This window comes from Micropterus salmoides, unplaced genomic scaffold (assembly GCF_014851395.1).
Source record: "Micropterus salmoides isolate LMB-PRFRI ecotype aquatic unplaced genomic scaffold, ASM1485139v1 Ms_hic_scaffold_15, whole genome shotgun sequence".
Classification (NCBI taxonomy): Eukaryota; Metazoa; Chordata; class Actinopteri; order Centrarchiformes; family Centrarchidae; genus Micropterus; species Micropterus salmoides.
Genome location: NW_024040596.1, coordinates 19,869,414 through 19,894,248, shown reverse-complemented (window position 1 = coordinate 19,894,248; position 24,835 = coordinate 19,869,414). Strand labels below are relative to the sequence as shown.

Genomic DNA, 24,835 nt, shown 5'->3' with positions numbered 1-24,835 from the left:
TTCCTAGCTGTGCGCACAAAACCTTCTAAAAAACATTCTGCAGAGCATCTCGGCATCTTATACCTGTCCCTTAAATATACTTTTGAGACTGCTAATGGACAAATTTGTTATTAGTCAAACTAATTAGAAAAGCAATTGGTAGTAGTGCTGTTAAATCAATCCACATCAACAGCATGAAACAGAACTCAGATAAAGAAGGGACTTAATGTTTCCTGAGGAAAAATAAGCTGGACTGTGTCTTTTTAACACAGCACAACCATTTTCTGGCCAGTTCCATTTCTTAGATTGATAATGTGGTCGGATTTATTTATCACAGCCAAAAACATACTTCCTCTGTCCTCTCTGTAGGGAAGTTCTACAACATTGGAGATCAGACGGGGCATGGTGAGGATCATTGTCAATTTGTGGACTCCTTCCTGGATGGACGAACCGGTACCCAGATGTTTGCTGACCAGCTACAAAGCAGGCTAGGTATTTTGGGTAGCCATAACCACAGACCGATCACTTTAATATGTACATGTTATAATTATGTAGACTCTTATCACTCCTCTGTGTCTTTGTACCAGGGTTTTATAGAGCGTTGAGACAGGAACCTGTCAGCTTTGGAGAGATTGGGGGGAAGTCACACATTACCTATGTAGGCTGGTACGAGTGTGGCACGCCCATACCTGGGAAGTGGTAAGACCCCCACGGGGCTATAGAGGAAGGATGACTTCCTGGGTGGTGAGGAAGAAGACGCCTGACTATGCCTGAAGGGAGGTGGGCCTTTCTTTCATGTTACCATGGACACCAGAGATGGGTCTGTCTGTCTGAGCTCAGCCTACTCTTCCAGGTGTGAACCTGTACAGGACTATTAGGTGTCATGAAACTCTATTGAGTGCATTTGTAATGTTGGTCTTAATTTCTGTATTTATCAATGTCATGACGGACGAAAGAATGCAGGAGTTTGAGTGAACCAAAATGTTGAATATACAGTAATCACAGAGAAAATGTTGGGAAGCTGGCTCCCAAATTGTAATAACTTGTATGATATTATTTATCAAGGGGATTGTTTTTGGAAATTCTGTGTGTGCATGTGCTTTTGAGATGAGAAAGTAAAAATTGTTCCCAATACTTCCACGTCAGTGAGAACACACATTGGTCATTTGTGTACAGAAAGGTGCCAATCATACTTTCATTGTACATTTGGACGATGTAAAATGCAAGTACACACAGACATGCAGAATTGACCTTCTGCTGGCCCTAAGGGATTATTAGCAGTTGCAGTTTGCACAGTATTAAACTTTTGTTAATATATGTATATGGTGTGAAATACATTTTGTATACCAGGGATCATATAGTTTGATACAATTCAGGAAAAAGATAAAACATCTTTAGACAAATTGATCTATTGCCCAAAGTTACTATGGGGTCACTTGGATACAAAAGACTTATGTATTTTTAACACTTGTGCAGTCTATTTTATAAAATCATAGAATATATATAAACATTTATAGATAAACTGAAATTCAATGTTGAGCAAGTGACATAATTTATGTTTGTGTTCAAACTTACTTCAAATTGTACATAAAGCTATACATCATTGAAGAGGAATTACCAGGTTTTTATGTCATGACTGCAGTCGTTTTTGATGCACCATGTATGTTTTCAGCAATAAATCTTGTTTTTATATGTACTGATATACATTTCCATTTGACTTCAATGCCTTCTATGTTAAAGGTTAAAAGTTGTACACTGTGGGAAATCTCTCACGCTTATTAGCTTTCTTGACTCAAGTTAGATGAGACGATTGATGTGCATTCTCATGTCTGTTTGGAAAATAGCATCTGGCTAACTTAACTTAGCACAAAGACTGGGACAGTTTGGCTCCGTCAACAAAATGCCTCTACCAGCACCTCTAAAGCTCACTAATTAACAAGTTTTATCTTGTTTTCATTAATCCACAAATAAACTGTTCAAAACCCGGAGTGTAAATAACAATTCTCAATTTTACAGAGGGTGTGCCAAACCAGCATAAAACTAAGGACAACCGCCCGCCCGTCTGTTTTTGTACAGATTAAACGAACATGATGTAACATCTTAATTTGAGTTTTATAGGATTTTGTTTCCTTTGGACAGAGCCAGGCTAACCATTTCTGCCTGTTCCCCGTCTTTGTGCTAAGCTAAGTTGGTGGCAGTTGATGCCTCATACTAAGCACTGGAACGTAAGCGTGGTGTCTGTCTCTCTCTCCAAAAAAGCTAATAGGCATGTTAACCCCAAATATCAAGCCTCTTCTTGAAGGGATGATCCATCACCGGCATTGTGTTTCTGATCTGAATCAGATGATGAAGGACATTGGGGTGTAACTCAACTCCAGAGGTAGATCCCCCGATTTAATAAATTCCTAACATTGCGCAAACCTTATAAAGATTGTACACCAAAAAAGATCAATTTCAGTTTGGCACAGCTAAGGTTAAACATACTTTATCAAATTATCTTAAATAAACCCTGTGCGTTCAATTCTTCTCACTTAGTGAGACAGTTTGACATGAAAGTTTAACCACATACTCCCCCATGCCACAAGTCCCAGCCAACCACAACCCACAGGCAGGAGAACAAAATAGGAATACCAGCATTACCACAGTTTTCCAAATCTGGGTGGGGGAGACGAGAGGCCAAACTTAACAAGAGACATGAACTCAGAAGCCACAGAGAGAGAGTGCAAGGCAACGTGGGACCAACACATTATCAAAACAAAGATAAAAAAGGACTCCAACTGGGTCTCAATCATTTATTAGGTTCAAGAAAAAAAATGTTACAGTTTATACATAAACGACTAATCTCACTTGAAGGTGGAATTTTAATTTATTAGTAAAAACCAGTGATAAGATAAGGAGAAAGACAGGAATAGCAAGCTTCTACTGGATGTGATATAAGCTAAATGAAAGAAACCTTCCTTATGACTATGGGATCTACACCTCCCACAAGCCATCAATTAGCTAGTGTTCCCAACATGGGGCAGTTTCATTGACATATCATTAATACCGACATGGTGGTGAAATTAATCAAATAAAAGGAAAAAACAGACAAAGGGGTAACTTTTCATTTAGATCTGTGCCTTGTAAATGCATCTATACACGATAAACTCAACACAACTTGTTGAGATGTTTTGTCATTGTTACGTATGAAAAATTCCAAATGTGGATGCTGATCTTGCGCGCAAAATGAAATGTTACCATGTAAAGAACAGTTTGTGCAACAGCCTGTTTTGGTTTCCCAGGTGCGTGCATACAGACTGGCTACATTTTTACAATGACAGATACAATAGGGTGAAGTGTTGGTGACAGGAGAAGAGGGGGAAAATAACACAAGAGACATACACCAGGGTCAGAACAGAGTGGCATGTTGGATTGACAGCATACAAACACAAACCATCAGACTTGGAGAGTTGCTTGTTTTATATTTGGACGAGGGTGGTGGGTGAGGGGCGTAGAGCAGTAAACCATATTTCCTGCGCCCACTCCAAACAGCTGGAACCACATATATTGTAGGGGGTTTAGGGTGTGTGTGAGGATCAGTAACATCCGCTATCCTCTTTTACCGGTATCCAGGACCTGGTTGAGTGTAGCCCTGGCCATAAGGGGGGCGGTTGCGGGCGTATGGGTTAGCAGCTCCTGGTGGAGGGGTGACGGTGTTGCCTGGAGGCGGGGTGTATCCTGGGCGCGGTTGGTACCCTGAGGCAGGCTGGGAGCTGGGTGGCAGGCTGTAGTTGGCAGGCTGGGTGGCCTGGGAGGTATAGTTTTGGGGAGGGAAGGCTCCTGGTGGATACTGCTGGGCGCCCTGGGATGGATGGGGCTGCTGCTGCTGCTGCTGCTGCTGCTGGCCCCCTTGAAACCCTGGAGCCGGAACGGGGGCCGGAGCCTGGGAGGCAGGAGGTGCGTAGTTCTGAAACTGCTGCTGCGGCTGCTGCTGTGGTGGGCCAGGCTGAGGGGCTCCAGGCTGAGTGCTGTATCCTGCCGAGAAAGGGAAGAAGGGAGCCTCTTTACTTCCCTCTAGAGAGGCAAGAAAACCACCTCACGTGACAGCACAGCAGTTACCTTTTTTCTTTTTAAATCCTGACCATTTTTACTCTTACCAGAATATTGCATACCGTACTGCTGCTGTGGTGGGGCACCTGGTTGCTGAGGCGGGTATCCACCTGGAGCCTGGTACTGCTGGTACACCTGACCTGAAATGACAGGGGCAAGAATTATTAAGAATTATGATCTATTAACTCTTTCGACGTCTCTTATCGTAAATCCAGATGCGATTAAATGCACATTCATTTACACTTAACTATATACGTGTGTTTCTGTTGGCAGACATCTGGGCTACATGCAAGTCCGTGTCAGTCCTACTCCTACCTATGAAACTGTTTTGTAAATGCCAAAAATGCCAGAAGAACTTCTACATTTAAGAAATTTAGCTACAACAATTAATAGCTGGTAATAACAGATAGCTGGCTAAATACTACCCACTACAGAGCCTTCTGTTTGATTGTATGTGTTGAAATTTCAAGCAGCTTTTCAACCAATAATTTTAGTGTAATTGCAGTGTAACTGTAGCTGCCATTATCACGGAGGGGCCGATCATGACATATCTACAGGAGGAATAAAGATTACGTATGTGTCTTGGAGAGAGACACATTTACACCTTTTTAACAAATGGTTAGAATGCAATCGGTTGGCAAATTCATCTTGAATGCTTTGTGGTTGCATTTACACACAGCTTTTAGTTCAGATAGATACATTAAGTAAATAAGTATAAATGGGGTATCTGTATCTTCATGGAAACACCTGTGCATATGGACAGAATAACTGCTTCAAGTACAGCTGCAACCATTTTGGTACAAGTATTTGTTGCTAAAAGCCCAGTACCCAGACATCTGTCTGTGGCACATTACAGTAAGAATTGGCTCTGAGCTACAGAGCAGCATGCAGGTGCCCAAGTAGACATAAACACACAAAGTAAAGAATGCAGTCATTCAAAACTGAGGCTGACATAATGCATCCACTATCCAGATACTATAGCCACAGACATTAATGACTCAGGAAAATTTCCCTGCATCGGAACGAGGAGTTGTCCTCTGCACCAGACGTGTCTATGTTTGCAGACAGTGATTTCCTGTAGCACTTTTTTTTTTAAAATTAAGTATGACTTCACCAGTCTGTGTTCATGCACATGTGCAGGACGTTCACCATTATCTGTACAACTCCGGTCATCTCAACGATGTGCCTTAAACTGTATTCTTTAAAAGGCCTCTGAATATCCAAATAAGACTGGAGCATCAAACTGCATGTAGCAGAAATATCCTTGACAGTGATTCCGTTGCACATCTTTTTTATGTTTCAGAAACATGCAGAACTTTTTCCCCTTGTTATTTTAAATTTGCTCATCAGGTTTTCCATTGAAAGCTTGAGGGTTGAGCAAACATGCAAAGGGCTTGGCAATCTACTGTTCTCCCTTAATGAGGCCTAAATCTTACTCCCAAATCTCCTGCCTGGCATAGAAACTGGTGTGACGACACATGAAAAGCACAAAGGGAGAAGGCATAATGAAAGAGGGCCGCACCAGAGCTCACTGGGTTTTGGAGCGCTGGTGAACCTGGTGCTGATTTTCCACTCTTTGGGAGGGCTGATATTGTGACAGGTTTTGCGAGTCTGAATAAAGCAAACCTGAAAGAGAGACTATGGACTTATTCTGTAAGACAACGTCAAAGCACTCAGAAGTAACTCATCTTGTATACAATAATTCATAACATTCAAAGTAGCACATACACTACACACAGTACAAATTCCTTACTTTGCACTAGCCTGGGAGACACTTGACAACTAAATATTTAGCTAGAAACAGTGTACCTCTTTAGTGTCTTTTTAAAAGCACTGAAGTGATGTGGCAACCATCTGTTATCTCACTGACAGCACCTTTTACATGAACACCATGGTCTTTATTGTGTGAGAAGGCATGTGTGTTAAATTGGCTTCCTCCACCGTTTCCCCTTTGTCTGTGATCCATCATGAGCGTTGTGTAAGCGTGATGGAAGGATGCGTGGCAGTTAGACCCCTTTGGCCTATGGGAGTTCATCTTCCTCCAGTGTCGCCAAGAGGTCAGCTATGAGGCTGCTAAGTGCTCACAGGATAAAGAAATGGCTAGAGGCTCACTGAAGACAGAGCCGCCTTGCTTCAAGAGAAAACTCCCAAGTTGGGAAAATGATGTTCACTGAAACAAAGAAGCATTTGGCTGTAGTTCTGCTGACCTCTAAGCATGCCTCAACGAGGAGTCATGAGAACAAGGTCATATTTTTAAATAAACATTTCACACCAAACAGATGTCTGCCCATCTGATAAAGAGCCTCACACAAAAGTCAGAGCCGCTGTGTACACGTGTTTACAGTTTGCACAGATGTAAATTATTGCCATGGGTCTATCAGCATCTGACATACAACAGGTTGAGTTCTTTATTGTCTTCTTATGGATCTTGTTAGCAGCATTCTTACGGTAACAAGTAACCTAAGCTTGCATTAAAAGTGAGCTTAAGGCTAGCTTTAAAAGGCCACACATTCTCGGTTATAAATTCTCATGCATCGACTGGCTGTTGCGAGTTGCCTTGAGGCTGTCATACTGAAAACAGTCTGCGACCAGAGACAGGAATAATGTAAGGACAAAGCATGAGGAATGGATCAAGTGGAAGAGGAGGCTGGACAGGATCTAGGTTTGATGTCTTTGTGTGCCAACCATCTGCAGCCTTGGAAGAAAAAAAATTAAATGAAAAAAATTGGGAGGAGACTGTAAGAAATGGATAAGGTGAGGATGATCTGTTCGTTGCCACGTTGGGCTTGGAGATGCATCTAACAACCTGCTACAAGACGGTATCTAGCAAGAGCTTTCAATGTGTATAATGACGACACTTTACAGAAATGATCCTTACTCGTCTCCCTTCACAGCTACGGGTGAAGAAAACTTGCAGGCTTGCTGCGTTGCGTTAATGCTTGCTCACACAGGGGCTTCAGTTGAGTCTCAGTCCTACATTAATGGGCGATAAGTCTATTTAATACCTCACATCTGGCCGCCTACATCCAGATGGATGGGTCCCAACTCTTTTTGTTTGACGGACCCCCACAACCCTGTCAGATGAGCTCTAGTATCCTTCATCACACCACCTGTCTTGTTCCAAATTAAGGCTGGGCAAAAATACAATAATGATAATTGATATAATTTTCCCCAATAACAATAAACCAAATCTTCAATAAATGTTTCATTTAATTCATTTGAATCATGAATGAATTAGCACTTAATTAAGCCAACCAATTAAGATATTTACTTTGTTGAGGAAAAAGGAGTGAAAACATAACTGTTTTTTAATGTTCTACCTCAGATATGTGAAGTGATCCACTGTTTGGCATCAAGTGTTTGTTCTGACCATAAAAGAGAGTTTAAAACCCCAATTAACAATCTGGTTCCTTTAACTTTCACGCAAAAATCAGCCTTTAAACTTGAAAGAAATAATGGTTTGACATTTATCGTGATAATTATCAATATCAAATTATTTGAATTTTTTTATTGTGATAAATAAATAAAAACTATTTGTATTGAGGCAAGTAAAAATTTACTTTGTAGATTTCTCCCAGAAATCTAGTCAAATGATGATGTTGAACCCTGGCTACACAACCATCAACTATAATGTTGATACAAAATGAGCAACTTGAAACCATTACTCAACAATAACAAACATGTCCTTTCAATCCTTTCAGTAAGCTTAGAAAGGCGGCCCCTTTTTGTATCCATACAGATCTTGGAGGGATTATCAGACATCCATGATAGCATCCATGCGTCACCATATTTGAAGACCTAAAGTCTGGAAACCAAAGTCAGTCACCAAACATCAAATCAGCAAGAACAAGTTCCTCTTAAGACAAGAAAGTCTGTTGTTGCTCCTAGTCCTCATGTTATTGAAGGAACAGACCACAAACAAGCTTGCAGTTGAGCTGGCTGTTTGTGTGCAACATGGTGTGTCTCTGGCTGACCCAGAGACTGAATAAGTCTTCCTTCTGGATCAACTAAACTGTTATTGAGCCCTAATGGTAAGTCCCTGCAATTCCAACCAGGCCAAACCACAAACCACCAGTAAAATGGAAGTGGTCTTTCCACACGTGTGCTGTTCTTCATGGTTGCAGGTGTGGTCGGGAGTCGGCAGTGTGACTGTTCTGGGAGCAAGTTAACTGCTTTCACAGGGTGCAACAAAAGGCATGTCTTTTGCTCCAGTGGTCTTCTCCTTCAGCTAAGCCAAACCACAAGCTGAAAACAATCCAATCCACTTCTAGCAATGTGATTAACACCACAATATGCTCCACTTCTGTGACATCACCCGCCTGGGCCTTTTTTCACAACATAAGGACAAACAAGCCACAGAATTCCCCGATGTTAAGTGAGCTACTTCAATGAAGGAAACGGACATTTGTGATTGGCACAGAAGACCACCTCTCCCCTTGAATTGGATTCCAGAGAGGTACTGTGTAGGGCTGCACGATTAATCTAATCGCAATGTCGTCATTTGAGATTACATAACCGCAAAAAGTGTGCAATTTAGTAAAACAGATAAAGTGTGTGTGACACACTCCTCTCTGTGCACTGCAGTCTGCTCATTATCTCTGCCCACACCGGGCTCTCGCATGTGGCTCTACAAACAGATAAGCCTACACGCAATGAGCAAAATGATTTATGAGCAGTGTGCCAGTAACTTTTAAGACAACAACCTACCCCCACCCCACCGCTAATTGTTCAAAACATAGTCGGACTCGCCACCAGAGCATCGAGAGAAAGGCCGGTGCTCCAGTCGCTCTGTGACAGAAACAGAGAGACGTCTACAGCTGAAGCAGTTAAGACAGAAGAAAACTGGGAGAATATAAGGAAGATTTGGGTTTAGCTAGCAGACCATTTAACGTTAGCTGTATCGGTGCCTTTAGTTGTTCAACATGTTTAAATTTTCACAGAGCCGACGTGCTTGTCAGTCACGTTTCGTCAACCGACCAATCACAGCCTGGATGGGGTGGGACATTAAAAACAGTTTGACGGGCTACAGCAAATCATTAAATTTTGAACAATATGATTATTGACAAGTTAAGTAGATAGGTAGGTTTATTGTCACAATACAACAAGTTGTAGAGTGAAATTGAGTTTTGTAACTCCCTTCTGCTACACAGCAGACAATATAAATTAATAAAGAATCAATTATGAAAAATGGTAACAGAAATAAACTGTCATCACTGGAGCAGTGCTGAGGATGAATTAGAGTTTAAGAGTCTGATAGCTTGGGGGGAAAAAGCTGCTCTGCAGTCTGGTGGTGTGGCAGCAGAAACTCCTATATCTCTTCCCAGAAGGCAGCAGGGTGACCAGGCTGTGGCTGGGTGGGCACTGTCCTTTAGTATCCTTTGGGCTCTGCGTAAGCACCTCACCGATATCACTGATGCTCCGGACATTAGGTTAAGTTAGTACTTAGCATTAACAAATTAGAGCAGTGTAGAGCCTTTTGCTTGCACAAGGATTTAATGAATAAAAACAATGGATTTAATATTCAACTAGTGGTAAAGAAAAGTACATATTTATATGAAATTATAATGAATGTAGTATTTAATACATTATTTTTAGACTAACAGTATACTATTAACTGAACATTATACTCTTTATTTAATAGACTCTTGTACAGTTTCTCCTCCAGGTTGTGGATAGAGACTCTGCAGTGGACAGATGTACAACGAGCCGGTGGCAGTGTGCCAATATTTGCTCCTTCTAGCTGCCTCCTCCGTAGAGCAACATGGTTCCCCTTGTTCTGTTTTACATCTGTTTTACTAGTTATTGTTATAAATATTGTTTATTGTTTAATTTGTTTCATGTTGAGAAATACACATTTCGAAATGTCAGTATTTTGTGCATTTTCCTTGATAATCAAGCAAGTAGACTCATAGTACCATTTGTTCCATTATAATCGAATCGCAAATCACAATATTGTCCACAATAATCGCAATATGACTTTTTCACCAAATCGTGCAGCTCTAGGAATGTGCTGAGAGAATGAAGTAAAACAAGTCTTGTTTGTTGTTCCCTACAGACTGCCTGATCCTTTGTTCATTTATCTTCATCTAGGCCTTGGGTTTGGGTCCAACATGAGCGTGTTAAAGGTCTCACACACACTCAGAGCTGTGATAAGGTCTCTGCTGTGTAAGATAAACCCTAATTCAATGAAAACTCTTGTTTACACAGTGTTCAGTAAGATTCCACAGTGGTGAGACTCAAGGATCATTTATCATTCAATGAAACTTGCTGCTCTAACAGCAGAGTGGATCTGATTCCCCAAAACAAGGAATAGTACATGCAGTAAACTGAATCTATATAGCTTCCTACCTCAGGTTAATAAGATCCCATGCAGAACTACTCATTGGAAAAAAAAGAGCTTGGATTGGTAGTTTAGGGCAACACATTCAACTTTGTTCAACAGGGGGTGACATTTTTATGAGGCGACGTTGGTGGTAGTGTGTAATTGCTTGATCACCCACAATGCATGCTCTCCACATGATCCCATTGTGTATCATTTCTAACACAGACACCTACCTGCGTTAGAGAATGTGTGTGTATGTTGTATTAAATAAGGCATGTGTGCATTTGGGTTTTCCTGGGGATACAGTTGCTGTGTGTGCATGTGTCTCACCATCCATGCCAGCTGGGGGTCCCTGCTGTACTCCAGGATATGGAGCCTGTGGCTGGGGGGGCACTCCTGGCTGAGGGGCTGCGGACGAGGAGGAGGCAATGCTGTCAGGGGTTCCTGAGCGCTCCTCTGGTGCGACTGCTGGAGGAGCTACTCAGACGGCACAGAGGGAGACAGACATACAGTGGAGATGACAGATATACACTTAAACATAACAAACACTTATAAGTAGGCTCTTCTACTTTTTTGGAGTTGAATAGTGTGCAGTACCTGGGGCCTGGTCCTCACTCAGACCAAAAGCGGAGATGACATTCTTGCTGACCTCGTCCTGGTTTTTTAGCGGGTCGAAGGCAGACATGCTGGCTGCGCTGACTGGTGTGGCCAGTTTCACTGTGTGATCTGCAGCCATCACTTTGCCTTCACGTCCATCCACTGATTCTGGATACACGGCCAAAGAAATTTTTAACAACCAGCAGAGATGAAGACGAAATGTGGCAATAATGCAATACATGTATGCAACATTTTGATATAGTCTGAGTTGACGATTTGTTATTACATCATTAAAACAAACATGGAGTACGAGGGATTGAGTGTTGAATGTTGCCAAAGCCTCATAAAAGACCTTATACTTTTATTATACTCCATCATTTGATTGGTAAAACAAATCCACCTCTTTGTCTCATCATGGTGCCAGATTTCAAATGCATAAAGTTACAGCTCACAGAGAATTACAGCCTAAAGTGGCCTACTACCATACTGTAATATGACTGCACATGTTCCTCGCGTAAATGCTTTGGCCTAGTCTTTAAGCTGGGGATGTGTGTTTGTGTGTGGGTGTGAGTGACCACGATCAAATGGGACTGAACCAGTATGTATGCAGTACATAATTAAAGCTTCAAATTCCAAACAAATATTAAAATCTATAAAATCATATAGTTCATATCATCATATTTAATTATTCCAGCAATGGCTGACCCTTAAAGTGTCTCAATCTGGTGCCAGTGCTCCCGTGGGATAGATCTTGCAATTCTGGCAGTGAGCATGTGGAATATAAACAAGTGTTATTTGTTAAGGAGGCTGTGCAATCTCGATCAGTGGCATTAAGAAACTGAGGCTTCTAAAAAGAGAAATCAAGACACCTGCAGTGGGTGTTTGTGTGTGAACATATTCCACTACTTGTTTAATATCTTTAGTTTTATTTACTTTTAATTGTTTTCTTTTACTGTAAGGCAGTTTGTGACTTTGCTTTGAAACACATACATAACATTGGAGTTGTCTGGCTGGCTAATTTCTTTTAACATAAGCACATAACTTACTCACATAACAGACTTTTTCTTGACATTTACAGTATCATTTACAGAAAAATCACCTTATCAGGGCCCTCTGGTGGACAAACTATGCAATGGTAACACTGTTTATCAACTACGTCAAACTTTGGCTAACACATACACTGATCCAGATATAATAAGCTAATATCGGGTGGTCTAGCTCTAACATGTATGTGTGTGCATCTGATGTGTGTGTGTGAGGGGTGCTTACCACTGTCCAGTGCTGTGGCAGCAAGACCAGGATCTGTAGGGGGCTCCAGGCTATCCAGGAGGTTGTTGACTTTATTTCTGAGCTCAATGAGCTCCCTGCGCAGGTACTTCACCTGACTAGACTCCAAAGGCCGCGGCTGACCATTCACTGTAGATAATGAGAGATGACGAGAGAGAAACCACAAGTGAGCAAATTGAACAAAACTTTTTTTATTTGTCTAGGGAATGTAACTGAACTAATTCAAATACTTCTCCATCACTGCTCAGCTGACTCCATTTTGACTCCTGATCACTTATACAAAAGACAATAATTCCCAAGTCCACACATTTATGAATGGAATATTTTTGTACATTACTGAATCTGGATCTCATTATTTAAATCTCCCACTTGGGTCAGCATTGTTTTGAACTGCTCATTGACACAGATCATGGACTAGAGCCGAGTTATAGTTACAAGCTCAGAGGGATATCTGGGACAGACTATACAGGAATGCGTCAACAGCCCAGTAGATAAACAGAACAGCCCAGTGTTATACATCAACATCTGCTAGTGTAAAATAAACACAATGGATACTGTAGTTGCTGCCATTAATTGGTCTGGAAAAGCTGTTAATTCTACACTAAGTATTTGTACATTATGAATGATGATCTGACCCAGTTCTGTTGTCTCTACACTCTGAATATCTGAGATTAGAGAGACCATTTTTCACATGGTTGAATCCACAAAGCTATTCACAATAGCAGCCAGGCTGACAGAGGGACTGAGAGCTTCATCGTCACACTCTGCCAGCCAGGCAATTAACTAACAATGGAGCTAGGGAATGCTGGGCAAAAGGGCACTAGTTTGTCGTGCTTACTTAATGAAATAAACACCCAAACCAATGGGTACATTATTATACTGTCAATCTGCAGGAAACACAAGAAAACTATCTCCAACTCCATGTGACCTGCACCACAATCGACCGTCTTTCAACTCTTATTTTCCCACTATAACTGAATGGAGGAGTGAAATGTCTATCGCTAAAGTATGAATATGACAATTCCCTTCTCTCACAGCTTTCTCTGTTTGACCAAATAATGCTAAACAGAGATCATGAAGGTCATGAAGCACTGCGCTGAAAGGCTTCCAGCTACTCTCGCTGGCTTTGAATCTTGACACGTCAGAGAATATCAGAGGTCATGACATGTAATAACAAGCCAGGACTCAGATTTTACTTTTTTTTTTTTAAAAGAAAAATCCCACCGTTCTCATATTAATAAAAGTAGTAACTACAGGACATGCTTACTAGTAGTAGCAAAGCACAGGAAACAACATCCTGTTGTCATTACAGATTCATGAGTTAGGTCAGTACGTGCATGTTATTGTGTTTCTAACTTTGGTTGAGCCATTTTAAAGTTTCAAATCTAGATCACATTGTTAAAGAGTCCATATTCTTTAGGCTTAATACATCTTAAAAGTTTGTAAGAAGTAATAATTTATAATCCCTCCAGTTTGATGTGAAAAATGACAGTAGCCTAAATATTGTTGAAATATTGGATGCGACAGTCGTTGACTAAAAACATATATTGATACAACTAGACATTATGGTACTGAATAATAACCATTGTGAAACAGGTTGTTAATACTGACAAAAAGAGGTCACACCCTGATACGTTTGGGTGAGGCTAACTGGTTGTTTAGAAGGTGTAATTAATTCTTCAATGGTCTACAGAGCTATTGAACTAACTGAGGATTCAGCTGGACTGGAACATATTTAAGAATAAAATTAGGAACTAGCTTAACAGGCAAAATGGCTTATGTTAATACATACAGTACATGTACTGCCTGTCACTTTGTTTGCTTGCTGAACTGGCACTAAGAAACACTTACTGACAAATTAGTCAGAAGGGATTGCACACAACTTTCATTTGGACAGAGAAGAGCTGGGGTTTGTTGTGTAACCTGGACTGCCCTCAAGTGCCTGCTTGGTGTAACAACTGATGTGAAACATCATGGTCCACAGTTTATCATGACAGTATCACATGATTTAAGATTTCAAACATCTTGGATTCCTCAAGGTGTGGCTGTGTATATCTATGAAGGGGCAACAGAAAGGAAATGCTTTAATATCTTACCAAACAAAGTCAATTTGAGTATTCTACTGCACTGGATTGCAAAGGAGAGGTCAGAGCTGTCAAAGATGGTGATGAGGTCATCATCTAGCAAAAGGGAAAAGAAAGGCCATGTGATTCACTGTAGGGAAATTATCTTTACCCAAAACAACAACTCTATTCCATTTTTTTGAATTACATGGTGAAATGACCTGGTATCAAACTATACACTAGTTTATAATAAATATGCTGGCCTGGGAAAATCTCCTTGACAAAATTCACACTTTTACCCTTACAACCAATTAGGACAAAGCCTGTGTCCTGACTCACCTTCATCCTTGTATTTGATGGTAACCTCGTCATTACTCTGCAGCTTTCCCCTAAAGACACGTTGCATCATCAGCACCAGCTCATCGTAAGTAATGTCTTCGTTATGGATAGGAATGCGTCTGATGTCGTCGCCCAACTGGGCTTTGATGATGAGCTTCCCGCTCAGGTCCAGCTGGCCGTTCATGTTGCCGTCTGACCTCTTCTGCTCCCACCACTAAACAGGTTCAGATGGAGAGGTAGTTTTAAAAACAACCAACAAGCCCATTGCCCTTGGTTTCCTTGTCTCTCTCTCTTAGATCAAGGGAAGTAGTTTGCCTTGAGAGTCGTTATTTATGATTAAAATGACGATTAAAGTGCGATTACTGAGCTTTATTGTTTCCCATTAAAGCTCCTGATAATTACAAAGAGAGGGAGAGAGCTTCTTTTAACTTATTATTCTTAATCTTTAACAATGAGGCTATATCCCAAATGTTTTCTCAAGTTAATCATTTTATACTGATTACAATCAAAAACCACATTAACAATCCCACCAAAGCTCTGCCTAGTCAGTAACAATATCAGTTTTCACTGTAACTGAGTCTAAGGGTCAACCATCACCCAGTGAGGTGGCAAGGACAGTTCTATGCTACTACAGAACTCCTTACAGGACTTTGACCGTAAATATCAATCCGTTTGATAAGATAATCAAAGATTTCTGTAAAGTAAATCTTTTATATGTAAGAGAGGGGAAACTCCCAGATTAAGTTTGGTATCTTCCACCCATTCAGATAAATTGGCCTCATCAGTCAGTGAAAAATTAACAAATCTCACTGATCGTGTGTAGTTACCACTTAGATTAACTATGACGTTGCCTGCTGGACAACATACAACTGTGAATTTAATTCCAGAAATGCTACGGCTTTGGCTGCCCTAGCCAGATGAATAATTGGCTGGATGCTAGGGATTGTGTGGTAGCTAACATTTAGCATTTATTTATGTTAAATAGGTATAACAACAAACTACCGAGATTGGCTCTACCATATTAACGTTTGGCGCGTCTGAATTAAACGTTCAAAGTGGAATTATTAAATGGCAAGTCTATCTAACACTGATTGTAAAAGACGCTCAATCGCAGAGTCATCTGTCAGTGGCCCACACACAGCTAACTTAATGATTGCTAACGTTTGCTAGGCCGTTTCACCATTGCCGTATCAATGGCGTCAGTATACATTATGCATGCGGAGTAAAAAGCAATATTATAGTTAATCTCATACTGTATACCTCCATGAGTTGCAGTAAAATAACCTGCCTTAGATTCACTTTAAAGAAATCGGTCGGCAACAAAAAGCAGTATCCTGTGAAACCTGTAAGAGCTAACATTACTTTTAACAGGCTAAAGTTAAGCTAAAGTTAGGTAAACCAGGGTATTCTTAACTTAGCAATGTATCAACTTTGTCAACCTTAAAATCAGAATAGGTTAGAGGCGGATATTTTTGTATTTAACTTCTTACAAACCAAGTCTAAACACCTGTTTGGGCGAGCTAGCTTACCATTAGCTCCGTCCGTAGCGTTAGCGAAATTAACATCCGTCGCTACCTTGCACGCTAACCACTTAGCTTGCTACTCACCACTCAAACAGGAGGAGTATGTAAACTGCTATAGCTGGGCCACAAACAAAACAAAGTATTTCACCTGAATCAGACGACTTGACCACGCTGTATTTCACAGGTTTCCTCCAAACCGTGAAACGAAAATCTGTTAGCTAGCCTAGCTAGACCCGGTTGCCAACATCAGGAAGCGTCGTCCAAACTGTCAACGTCAACCAGTACGTGGCAGTCACTGAGCGCAGCCGCAGACCACCTGGGACAAAGTGCGTTGAGATTGACTTACACACCTAAAGATTGTCAAGCATCAGCTGTAACAAGTGAAGAGCATTCATTTGGGTTTTATTTGGTTTAAAACGCAAATTTTATTCATGTACACAGGCTCAATAAATTGGCTTTTGGATGCCGAATGAGAATGCCTTAAAACATACTGTACAGGATATTGTGAGTTTTGGATGCATTCTAAAAATATATTGTGAGAGGTATACTTAATGAAAGAGACACTGGCAGCGCATCTGCATCAAAGGCAAACCTAAGTCATTTTACACATATAATAGCAATTTCTAAGCAAATGTTTATGTTAGAACATCCATGCCTTCGCTGTTGTACTTGTATGAACAGAGAGTGACAACAATGATGCCCAGGTTCAAAATTCCCTATTTGGAGAGAAACTGCAGTTTAGACTCAGTAATGAAGAGGGTGCAAAGTGATTGAATGCCATGTTTATGGATGTCGCTTTGATGCCACTCCTGGTCGTGTGCACTAGCCACTTAATCAAATAAATACATGTTCTTGCATAAATTGTACATCTTCCTCTATTTTACACCTATGTGTCAGGGAACACTGGTGTCAAAGGTATGATGTTACATTATAATGATGACTGAATAATTAGACATGAATAAGACTAGGGCTGCAACTAATGATTTTCATTACTGATTAGTCTGTCAATCATATTTACGATTAATCGATTAGTTGTTTAGTCCATAAAATGGTGAAAAATGTTCCCAAATGTTTCCCAAAGCCCAAGGTGATGTCTCAAATGTCTTGTTTAGTCTACAACCCAATGATATGCATTTTACTGTCACAGAGGGGAAAAGACGCCAGAAAACATTTACATTTCAGAAGCTAAAAAAAGAGAATTTCGACATTTTTTTCTTCAAAACTTTTTTGAAAATTAGTTAACGATTAATTGAATATCAAAATAGTTGGGGATTAATTTAACAGCTGACAACTAATCGATTAATCTACTAATTGTTGCCGACTCATAACTGTGGAAATGTAGAAATTAAGATAAAAACACAGTTTTGCCCAGTAACAGCTTTCTTCACCTTTCACATTATTTCTTCTTCTTCTCCTGGGTGGTGTTGAACCATGAGTCTAACAGCTTTTTCATGTAATATAACTGCCAGGCGTGCACTTGAACAGCAACCACCATGATGAGGTACATAACAGTCACTGCAGAGAAGCCAAAAATGAAGCGGTAGGCCTTTCCATGGCGGTAGAGCTGCTGTGCTACAGGAAACATTTCCATTCCACCATAAATAAGAGGTGCCACAGAGAACAGCCCTGCGCTGATCATGGATATGACCAAGTAACTGATATTGTTCTTTGGAAGTGACAGGCTGCTGCAGAGCAGGGGGAGGAGGCTGAGCAGGTAGGGGTATTCCCACTGGTACGGCATGGACACTGTGTCATGTGACACCAGGTTCAAGTGGCTGACAGACACCTGTGCCGCCACCAGCAGCCAGATGAGAAGGTGCACCAGGTTTAACTTTCGCACCTCTGACTTCAAGGACGCACTGCAAAACAGATAAGCAAAGTGTATTAGCAATCCTTATTGATGTTGTTGCTATTCAAAGATAACAGTCATATTTAATGACCAATTTTAGAAATAGATCAAATTTACTTGCCTCATTTGGTACTGCGGGGTCACCCTCTCTCTGAGTTTAACATCACTTGCATTGGTGCCAGCAGCTCTGGGGCCAAGGCGTGATGTCATGTTGAGGGAGATCTACACATCAAAACATCCTATTTTAGAAGCCAAAACTTGACAGAACTAGGGTTGCAACTAACTATTGTTTTAATCATTGAATCGCTTGGTCTATAATATGGCCGGAAACAGTGAAAAATGCCCATCACAATTTCCTAAGGTGATGTCTTCAAGGTGCTTTTTTGGCAGCAGTCCAAAGCCTAAATATATTCAAAGACGTTTCATTTCCTACACAAACACGGTGCCATCAAAGATCAAAGGGGAGAGAAAATCAAATAAATAATGAAATGAAAACAACCATAATAAGCCAGACCCTTGTCTAATTCTGATACCTTCTTCTTGTTTCCGGCAGACTAGACGCATCTGTGGCGTATTGCTGCCCTCCTCTGTTCGTTATTCACATCTTAATGGTAATTGCCTATATCCTTTTGTATAAACCAGTTTTATGTAGGTACTCGATCAGTTTCTTCATTTTGTTCCAACTATCCAAATTAAGTAGAGTGCGTATGCTAAAATCTCCAATTGCTCCCAGGTCTCTAAACAATTTCCTCCTTTGGCGAGAGTACTTTCTACAATGTACTAATACATGCTTCACTGTTTCCTTGTAATTCTGATACCAAGGTGCTTACAACTATTTAAATTGAAAATAATTTCAGGCAGATTAGTTGGGCTGTTGTACCGACTCAAAGCATGCTAGGGCGTTAGCTGCTGCTGCTAGCTAAACAATTAAGCATTACCTATAAACAGATCGGTACTGACCTGTATGTTGAGGCTGGCGTCGTTTGATCATTAGCAATTACAACAGAGTATGACACAATATAAAATTTTGATTTCTAACGATGCCTACCTCTGCGTATTTCCTCACCGTTTGGTTGGGCTCCTTGTTTGAATCTGTACTAACAAAAGAAGTGACAAATGGATGTTGTAAACCGCTCCGCGCATGCGCACAATCTCAAATGAAAGACCTCCCACCTCAGCATCAGCATCCTTCCTCAGACCCTGCTGTTATCATGGCCCATTTCAAAATAATGTTGATAATGATGTTATTATATTAACTGTTGATGCAATGCATTAATGTGTACATCCCTTTAATGTTGCAGCTGGTAAAGGTGAGGCTGATTTTAATTACTTTATATACTTTGTCTGCTGGTTAGCTTGTTAATTTAAAAGTAAAAGTAACAAATCTGTACTCAAGTAAAAGCAATGGTGAAGTATTAGCATCAAAATATACTTAAAGTACCCAAAGTAAAAGTAGTCCAATTCCATTTCAGAATAATGTATATTAGACTAATGGATTGTAATTGGTGATTCATGAATGTGTAAGCAGCTAATGTTGCAGCTGGTGAAGGTGGGGCTAATTTCAACTACGTTATATGCATTTATGTAGTAGAGTACAATATTGGTTTCCAAAATACAGTGGAGTAGGAGTATAAAGTAGCATAATGTAGATATACTAAAGTAAAGAACAAGTAATTTAAGTATAGTATTTGAGTAAATGTAGTTACATTCTCCCACTGAACTTAATTTATGTATCACCTTTTAAAACTAAGTTACAAAGTGCTTTTCAATAAAAACAAATAAGGAAAAAAATAAAAATCCAAAACATAGGATATAAAACCAGATAAAAAGCCTGGCCATTTCTTTCACTGTTATGGTCCTGAAACTTAACTTGCAAAAACGATGGCTTTCCGGGCATTTAAAATGAGTTATTACCATGAGTATCATGATAGAGCAGATAAACAAAACAGGTGCTTTATGTCATATTTTGTCCTTGATATGGTCTAACCAATTAATCCAGTCATCATGACGCTAATGCTTCAAAGCTGACCTGCATGGTGTGGCTCTCAAACTACAACAAAGATGACAGCATCTGGTGTCTTGCATGTTACATTGTCTTACCGTATAAGTGTTGCTGGTATCCATGGTCCCTTGCAGAGTGAAACATCATGTTACTTTAACATAAGGAAATTACATTTGAAATGTAAACCAGGATACATCCTGCTATCCTAACCAGGCAGTTTTCAATGGATATACCAGCCTCAGTCAAATGGGTTTGATTTGCTAATAGAGATGTCAACAACAGTTTTTTAAGTAAACAATTTTTATTTAGAAAAAAACAACATGGACAATAATAACAAACATGAAACATTATCACATTAAAATCTTTGCTTACAAAGACAATATTAGCACCATGGTTAAAGGAGGACTATACATTTGTTTTCCTTTAAAAGTTGTCATACCTTTTGTCGTTGTCATGTAGGTGATAAAATAATAAATTATTGACACAATTGTTTTTATGGATTGCAGCAACATTCAGTACTTGCTTTGAGTCAGTCAGTTGTAATACAAATATATTTTGTATTCCCAGTAAACCTGTCTAAATGTAGCACAACGCAAGAATGCTGCTTGACTTAATTTGTTTTCTCTCTTCTAAACAAATCACACCAGAGGGACTGGATAACAAAGTCCCACTGTTGAAGTATTTCATTTCAAAACAACAATCCCTAATTTGTTTTCTACACATGACATCCTCTTCTGTATCATTATACTGCAATTACAGCTAAGACTGGATAAGGCTGACTAAACAGTAACAGAATTTAATCGGTTGAATTTGAAATTAAAAACAGTAAATAACAATACATTTTATTTTAATTTATTTCTGTGCTTTCTGATATACCATGTTTCACTTATATCTATATAATGCTGCGGTTTAGTTAGTGACACAGAGATGCTGTATAGTGTGGACTTTTCTGTTTTGTGGTGTAATGTTTAATATAGTGTATGCAGTGGTTTTCACAGCTCAGGGCAATATGGTGTGTTTGTTTGACCTTTGAATTTTTGCACATCTTTTTTTCTTTACAGCACTAAACCTATACACAAACATTAAAACATGAAATTAATATTACATTCTTACTCTTTGAATCTCACTCATGGGAGTAATTGTCACTCAGCAACATATATCATGCGCGTTATTATTTAATTTTACCATCTAATTTTTTGTTCTCCAGCACTATTTTGCAAATAGATTTTTTTGGTAACTTGGGAGCTTTTTGAAATTGATTCTCTGAAAAGCCGATACATTTAACCTTTTTCCTAATCTCAGTCATCTGCAGGTTAATGCGTTTACCTCTAAAACATGTGCAAACTGCTGTAATGCAAACCTTTTAATGTGTTGTCATTCTCAAGAGACCTTTTACATGCTTGCCATTATCAACAAGAGAGACAAAAATAATATTTATATGCATGCAAAAATATAAATTTCCTACCAAAATGAATGTTTTCTACTGTATTTTGTTCTCCACCACATAGGGTAGCTGCCAGTTTTGAAGAGGTGCAGAAACAAAATGTGATGCTGCACGGTTTGTTTGATCTTCTTGTGTATACCCTTTACATGTTCCCTTCATATGTTTGTACCTAGTAACAAATTGTACTGATAGGTTTTGGGTACTCTTCTGTATGAAAATACATGTGCAGCTATTTTTGAGGTGTTCCTTGAATGCCTTTTCATATATTCTTTTATATCTTCAAAACTGTAAAAGAAAACATCTTTGTTCTCCTAATTACATCACAGTAAGGCTATACAGTATAAAAACTGCTGTATATACACACCATCATACTTCAAATTTCTTCAAGATATTTTATCTTGTCTTCTCATCGCTGCTGACAAAATCAATAGTTTGTTGACTTTACATTAAAAATACTGCTAAGGTGATTTATGATCATGATAATTTTAAAAAAACATGCTCCCACTTTGTTTTCACTAAAGCCTCTCCCTTGCTGCAGTTTGTGGTTTTACATCGGATATAACAAATACCCGGAAAAGGAAGAGTGCACATACTGCCCAGCGTAAAGTCCTGAGGCCTGATCTGAGGGCAGCTGAATATACACAGTGTCCCCAGGTTGCAGAGGCAATATTGCACTCCCTGATGCTTGATCTAGGAAACCCTTTTTGTATTCATCATATGTATACATAACTGGCTCATTGTTCCTCATCAAAGCCACCCACACGTTAGCTCCTTTGCAATGAATGTGGTAGGCAAAGTAATAAATGCCAGGCATGTCACAGGTGAAAATTCCTGTCTGGGGGTTGTAGTTTTGGCGACCATTGTACAAGAGCTTGTCAAAGACGACTGGAGTGCCCACAGGTGGAAAGGGAGTTGTTGCTACAGCTGTGAATGCTGGCATTTCCAACCCACTAGCACCCATTACTTCTGCCCCATTCCCTCCATACTTGCCCTTCTTACCATAACTACCAGCCTTAACACCATCTAGTCCAGGGCCCATCTCAGAGAGTACTCCTGCCATGTCCGGAGACATACTAGGTGGTCCAGGTGGGCCTGGTGGTCCAGGAGGGCCTGCTTGACCTGGTCGTCCTGGGGGTCCTGATGGGCCCTCTTTCCCTGGGGGTCCAATGGGACCATTAATACCTGGACTCCCCTCACCTACAATGCCTGGTGGACCAGGTGGACCACTTTCTCCTTTTGGCCCCGGAGGACCAGGAGGCCCCAATGGTCCAGCTGCGCCATCCATTCCAGGGATTCCTTTAGGACCTTGAGGTCCCATATCACCAGGTAATCCGCTTTGTCCTTTTGGCCCAGGAAGTCCTGGAGGACCAGGTGTACCAGGTAGACCTTTATGCCCATCGTCTCCTTTGGCGCCACTTGGTCCTGGTGGACCTCTTGGTCCTGGCTCTCCACGATCTCCTGGCAGACCATCCTTACCAGGTATCCCAGATGGACCAGGGTCTCCCTGGGCTCCATCAAGCCCTTTAGGTCCTCCTTCTCCACATTCTCCTTTAGGACCAGGCGCACCTAAACCTCCTGGGGGTCCCATAAGGCCTGGAGGACCTGGTGGACCATTTGGTCCAGGGGGTCCAAGCATTCCAGGGAGTCCTCCTTGACCCTTATCTCCTTTTGGTCCTGGAGATCCCGGTGGCCCACCCATACCTTTGTCGCCCTTTGGTCCTAGGAGACCTGGTTTACCAAATCCAGGCAGTCCTGGCTTTCCTGGCAAACCTGGTGGTCCTGGATGACCTTTCCCACCTGGCATGCCTGGCTGTCCTGGCAGGCCATTTTGACCTGGCTTTCCTTGACCAGGTAGACCTGGTGGGCCAGGCTGTCCTCCTTCACCAGGTGGCCCAGCTGCTCCTTGATCTCCAGGATATCCTTTCTCTCCTGGTGGTCCTTGTGGGCCTGGTGCCCCGTTCAACCCAGGTTTTCCAAAACCAGGAAGCCCTCTTGGGCCAGCTGGTCCTGGGGGACCTGGGAGCCCTTTGTGACCAGGTTGTCCTGGCTGGCCCATCCCTTTCTCTCCTTTGGGTCCTGGTAATCCTGGAAGTCCTGGAAGACCTTTGTGACCTGGCTCTCCTTTGGGCCCTGGTTGACCTGGTAATCCTTGTACCCCAGGTTTACCTATTCCTGGTAGCCCAGGTGGTCCTGGGGGACCTTGAGGCCCTGGCTGTCCAGCTGGCCCTTCATCACCCCTAGGGCCCATTTCTCCTTGTGGTCCAGCCTCACCATTTCCTCCTGGCTTGCCTGGCAGTCCTGGTAAACCTGGTTTGCCCACTGCAGGCACTCCTGGTGGACCAGGAGGTCCGGGTCGACCTGCAGGTCCTGGCTGTCCGTTGCCTGGAGGTCCAGGAGGTCCTGGAGGTCCCTCTGGTCCAGGTGGCCCAGCTGGACCCGGCTCTCCTTGGGGAATTCCCTCAGCACCACTAGGGATTGTCTGACCTGTTAGGAATGAGATAAATATTCAACCAGAAATGATACATTTGTGTAGAAACCTGCACTGGTCATGTCACATGTGTTCAAAATCTGAATGTTTGTTCTTGAAAGATTAATGGTTAGGCTACTGTTTGTTGAAACTATGACTTTCTCACCTTTGTCTTGGCCACCATTATAGCTGCCACCTTTACGAGCATTTTCTTTGCCTTTGTGCATGGGCACCTGAGGAAGCTCCTTCCTGTAGTGGGGATACTGCATATAGGGCACCTCTTTTCCAAGGTACTGCTGTTGGGGAAAGCCTTCTTTGCCCATGCCCATGTGTTGGAGGTGCTGCATTTGCTGGTATGGCTGAGGGTGTTGCTTGTGTCCGTAGTATGCCCCACCACTCACATAAGTAAATACTACAAGCTGTAGCAGTGTCAGGAGCAAGGGGACAGGGAGGGGAGGCATAGCCAAGGCCTGTGTGGAAGGTCGACAAGACAGATATGAGAGAGGGCTGCATTTATATTAGTAAGTACAAACATTAGCATGGTAGCAGTTCAGCATTGTATGAGTCAAATGAGCAATCTCTTTTGCAAAATGCAGGCATTGGGAGGCCACACATTTCTCTGTCTTAAGTGTATGCCATTTGCAATGGATGGAAGTTAGCAATTCTGCCAGTATGAAATTCCTTTAAACCACCATGAATAGTATCACCTACTGGAAACCAATAAACAATTTCCATTTAAAAAATTGCTATTAACGTTTTAAAGCCTAAATTACTTTCTTTTGTGTGTGTGTACATATATATCCTATATACATATCCTATATGTATATATATGTGTGTGTGTGTTCAACACACAATATATAATACAGAGTATTTT

General features: G+C 41.1%; 4 protein-coding genes across 12 annotated transcripts in view; 1 reads left to right on the top strand and 3 right to left on the bottom strand.

The window, feature by feature from the left end:
• Positions 1-1,685, top strand: part of LOC119904324 (target of Nesh-SH3) — a 52,567-nt gene extending 50,882 nt beyond the window's left edge. For all 8 annotated transcript variants that reach the window (XM_038720905.1, XM_038720903.1, XM_038720904.1 and 5 more), the window contains 2 exons: positions 349-471; positions 567-1,685. In XM_038720905.1, the coding sequence (XP_038576833.1) occupies positions 349-471; positions 567-682 (239 nt within the window). In that variant the 3' untranslated portion in view covers positions 683-1,685. The remainder of the gene's footprint in view (positions 1-348; positions 472-566) is intronic.
• A 1,072-nt stretch (positions 1,686-2,757) lies between these two features.
• Positions 2,758-16,503, bottom strand: tfg (trafficking from ER to golgi regulator). Of its 2 annotated transcripts, none has more exons than XM_038720899.1 (8): positions 16,348-16,503; positions 14,677-14,890; positions 14,371-14,454; positions 12,257-12,403; positions 10,988-11,155; positions 10,721-10,867; positions 4,116-4,208; positions 2,758-3,993 (listed from the first exon to the last, which is right to left on the bottom strand). In XM_038720899.1, the coding sequence occupies exons 2-8, from the start codon at positions 14,858-14,860 to the stop codon at positions 3,578-3,580; spliced, it is 1,239 nt and encodes a 412-aa protein (XP_038576827.1). In that variant the 5' UTR covers positions 14,861-14,890; positions 16,348-16,503; the 3' UTR covers positions 2,758-3,577. The 2 variants fall into 2 exon arrangements, with proteins under 2 accessions (XP_038576827.1, XP_038576828.1); XM_038720900.1 differs by having other exon boundaries at positions 4,131-4,208.
• Positions 16,504-16,586: 83 nt separating this feature from the next.
• Positions 16,587-19,195, bottom strand: jagn1a (jagunal homolog 1a). Its single transcript, XM_038720901.1, has 3 exons — positions 19,097-19,195; positions 18,170-18,270; positions 16,587-18,058 (listed from the first exon to the last, which is right to left on the bottom strand). Exons 2-3 carry the CDS (start codon positions 18,256-18,258, stop codon positions 17,596-17,598), a joined length of 552 nt encoding a protein of 183 aa, XP_038576829.1. The 5' UTR covers positions 18,259-18,270; positions 19,097-19,195; the 3' UTR covers positions 16,587-17,595.
• A 1,992-nt stretch (positions 19,196-21,187) lies between these two features.
• col8a1a (collagen, type VIII, alpha 1a) lies at positions 21,188-24,422 on the bottom strand. Its single transcript, XM_038719945.1, has 2 exons — positions 24,128-24,422; positions 21,188-23,978 (listed from the first exon to the last, which is right to left on the bottom strand). Exons 1-2 carry the CDS (start codon positions 24,420-24,422, stop codon positions 22,042-22,044), a joined length of 2,232 nt encoding a protein of 743 aa, XP_038575873.1. The 3' UTR covers positions 21,188-22,041.
• Positions 24,423-24,835: the final 413 nt, after the last annotated feature.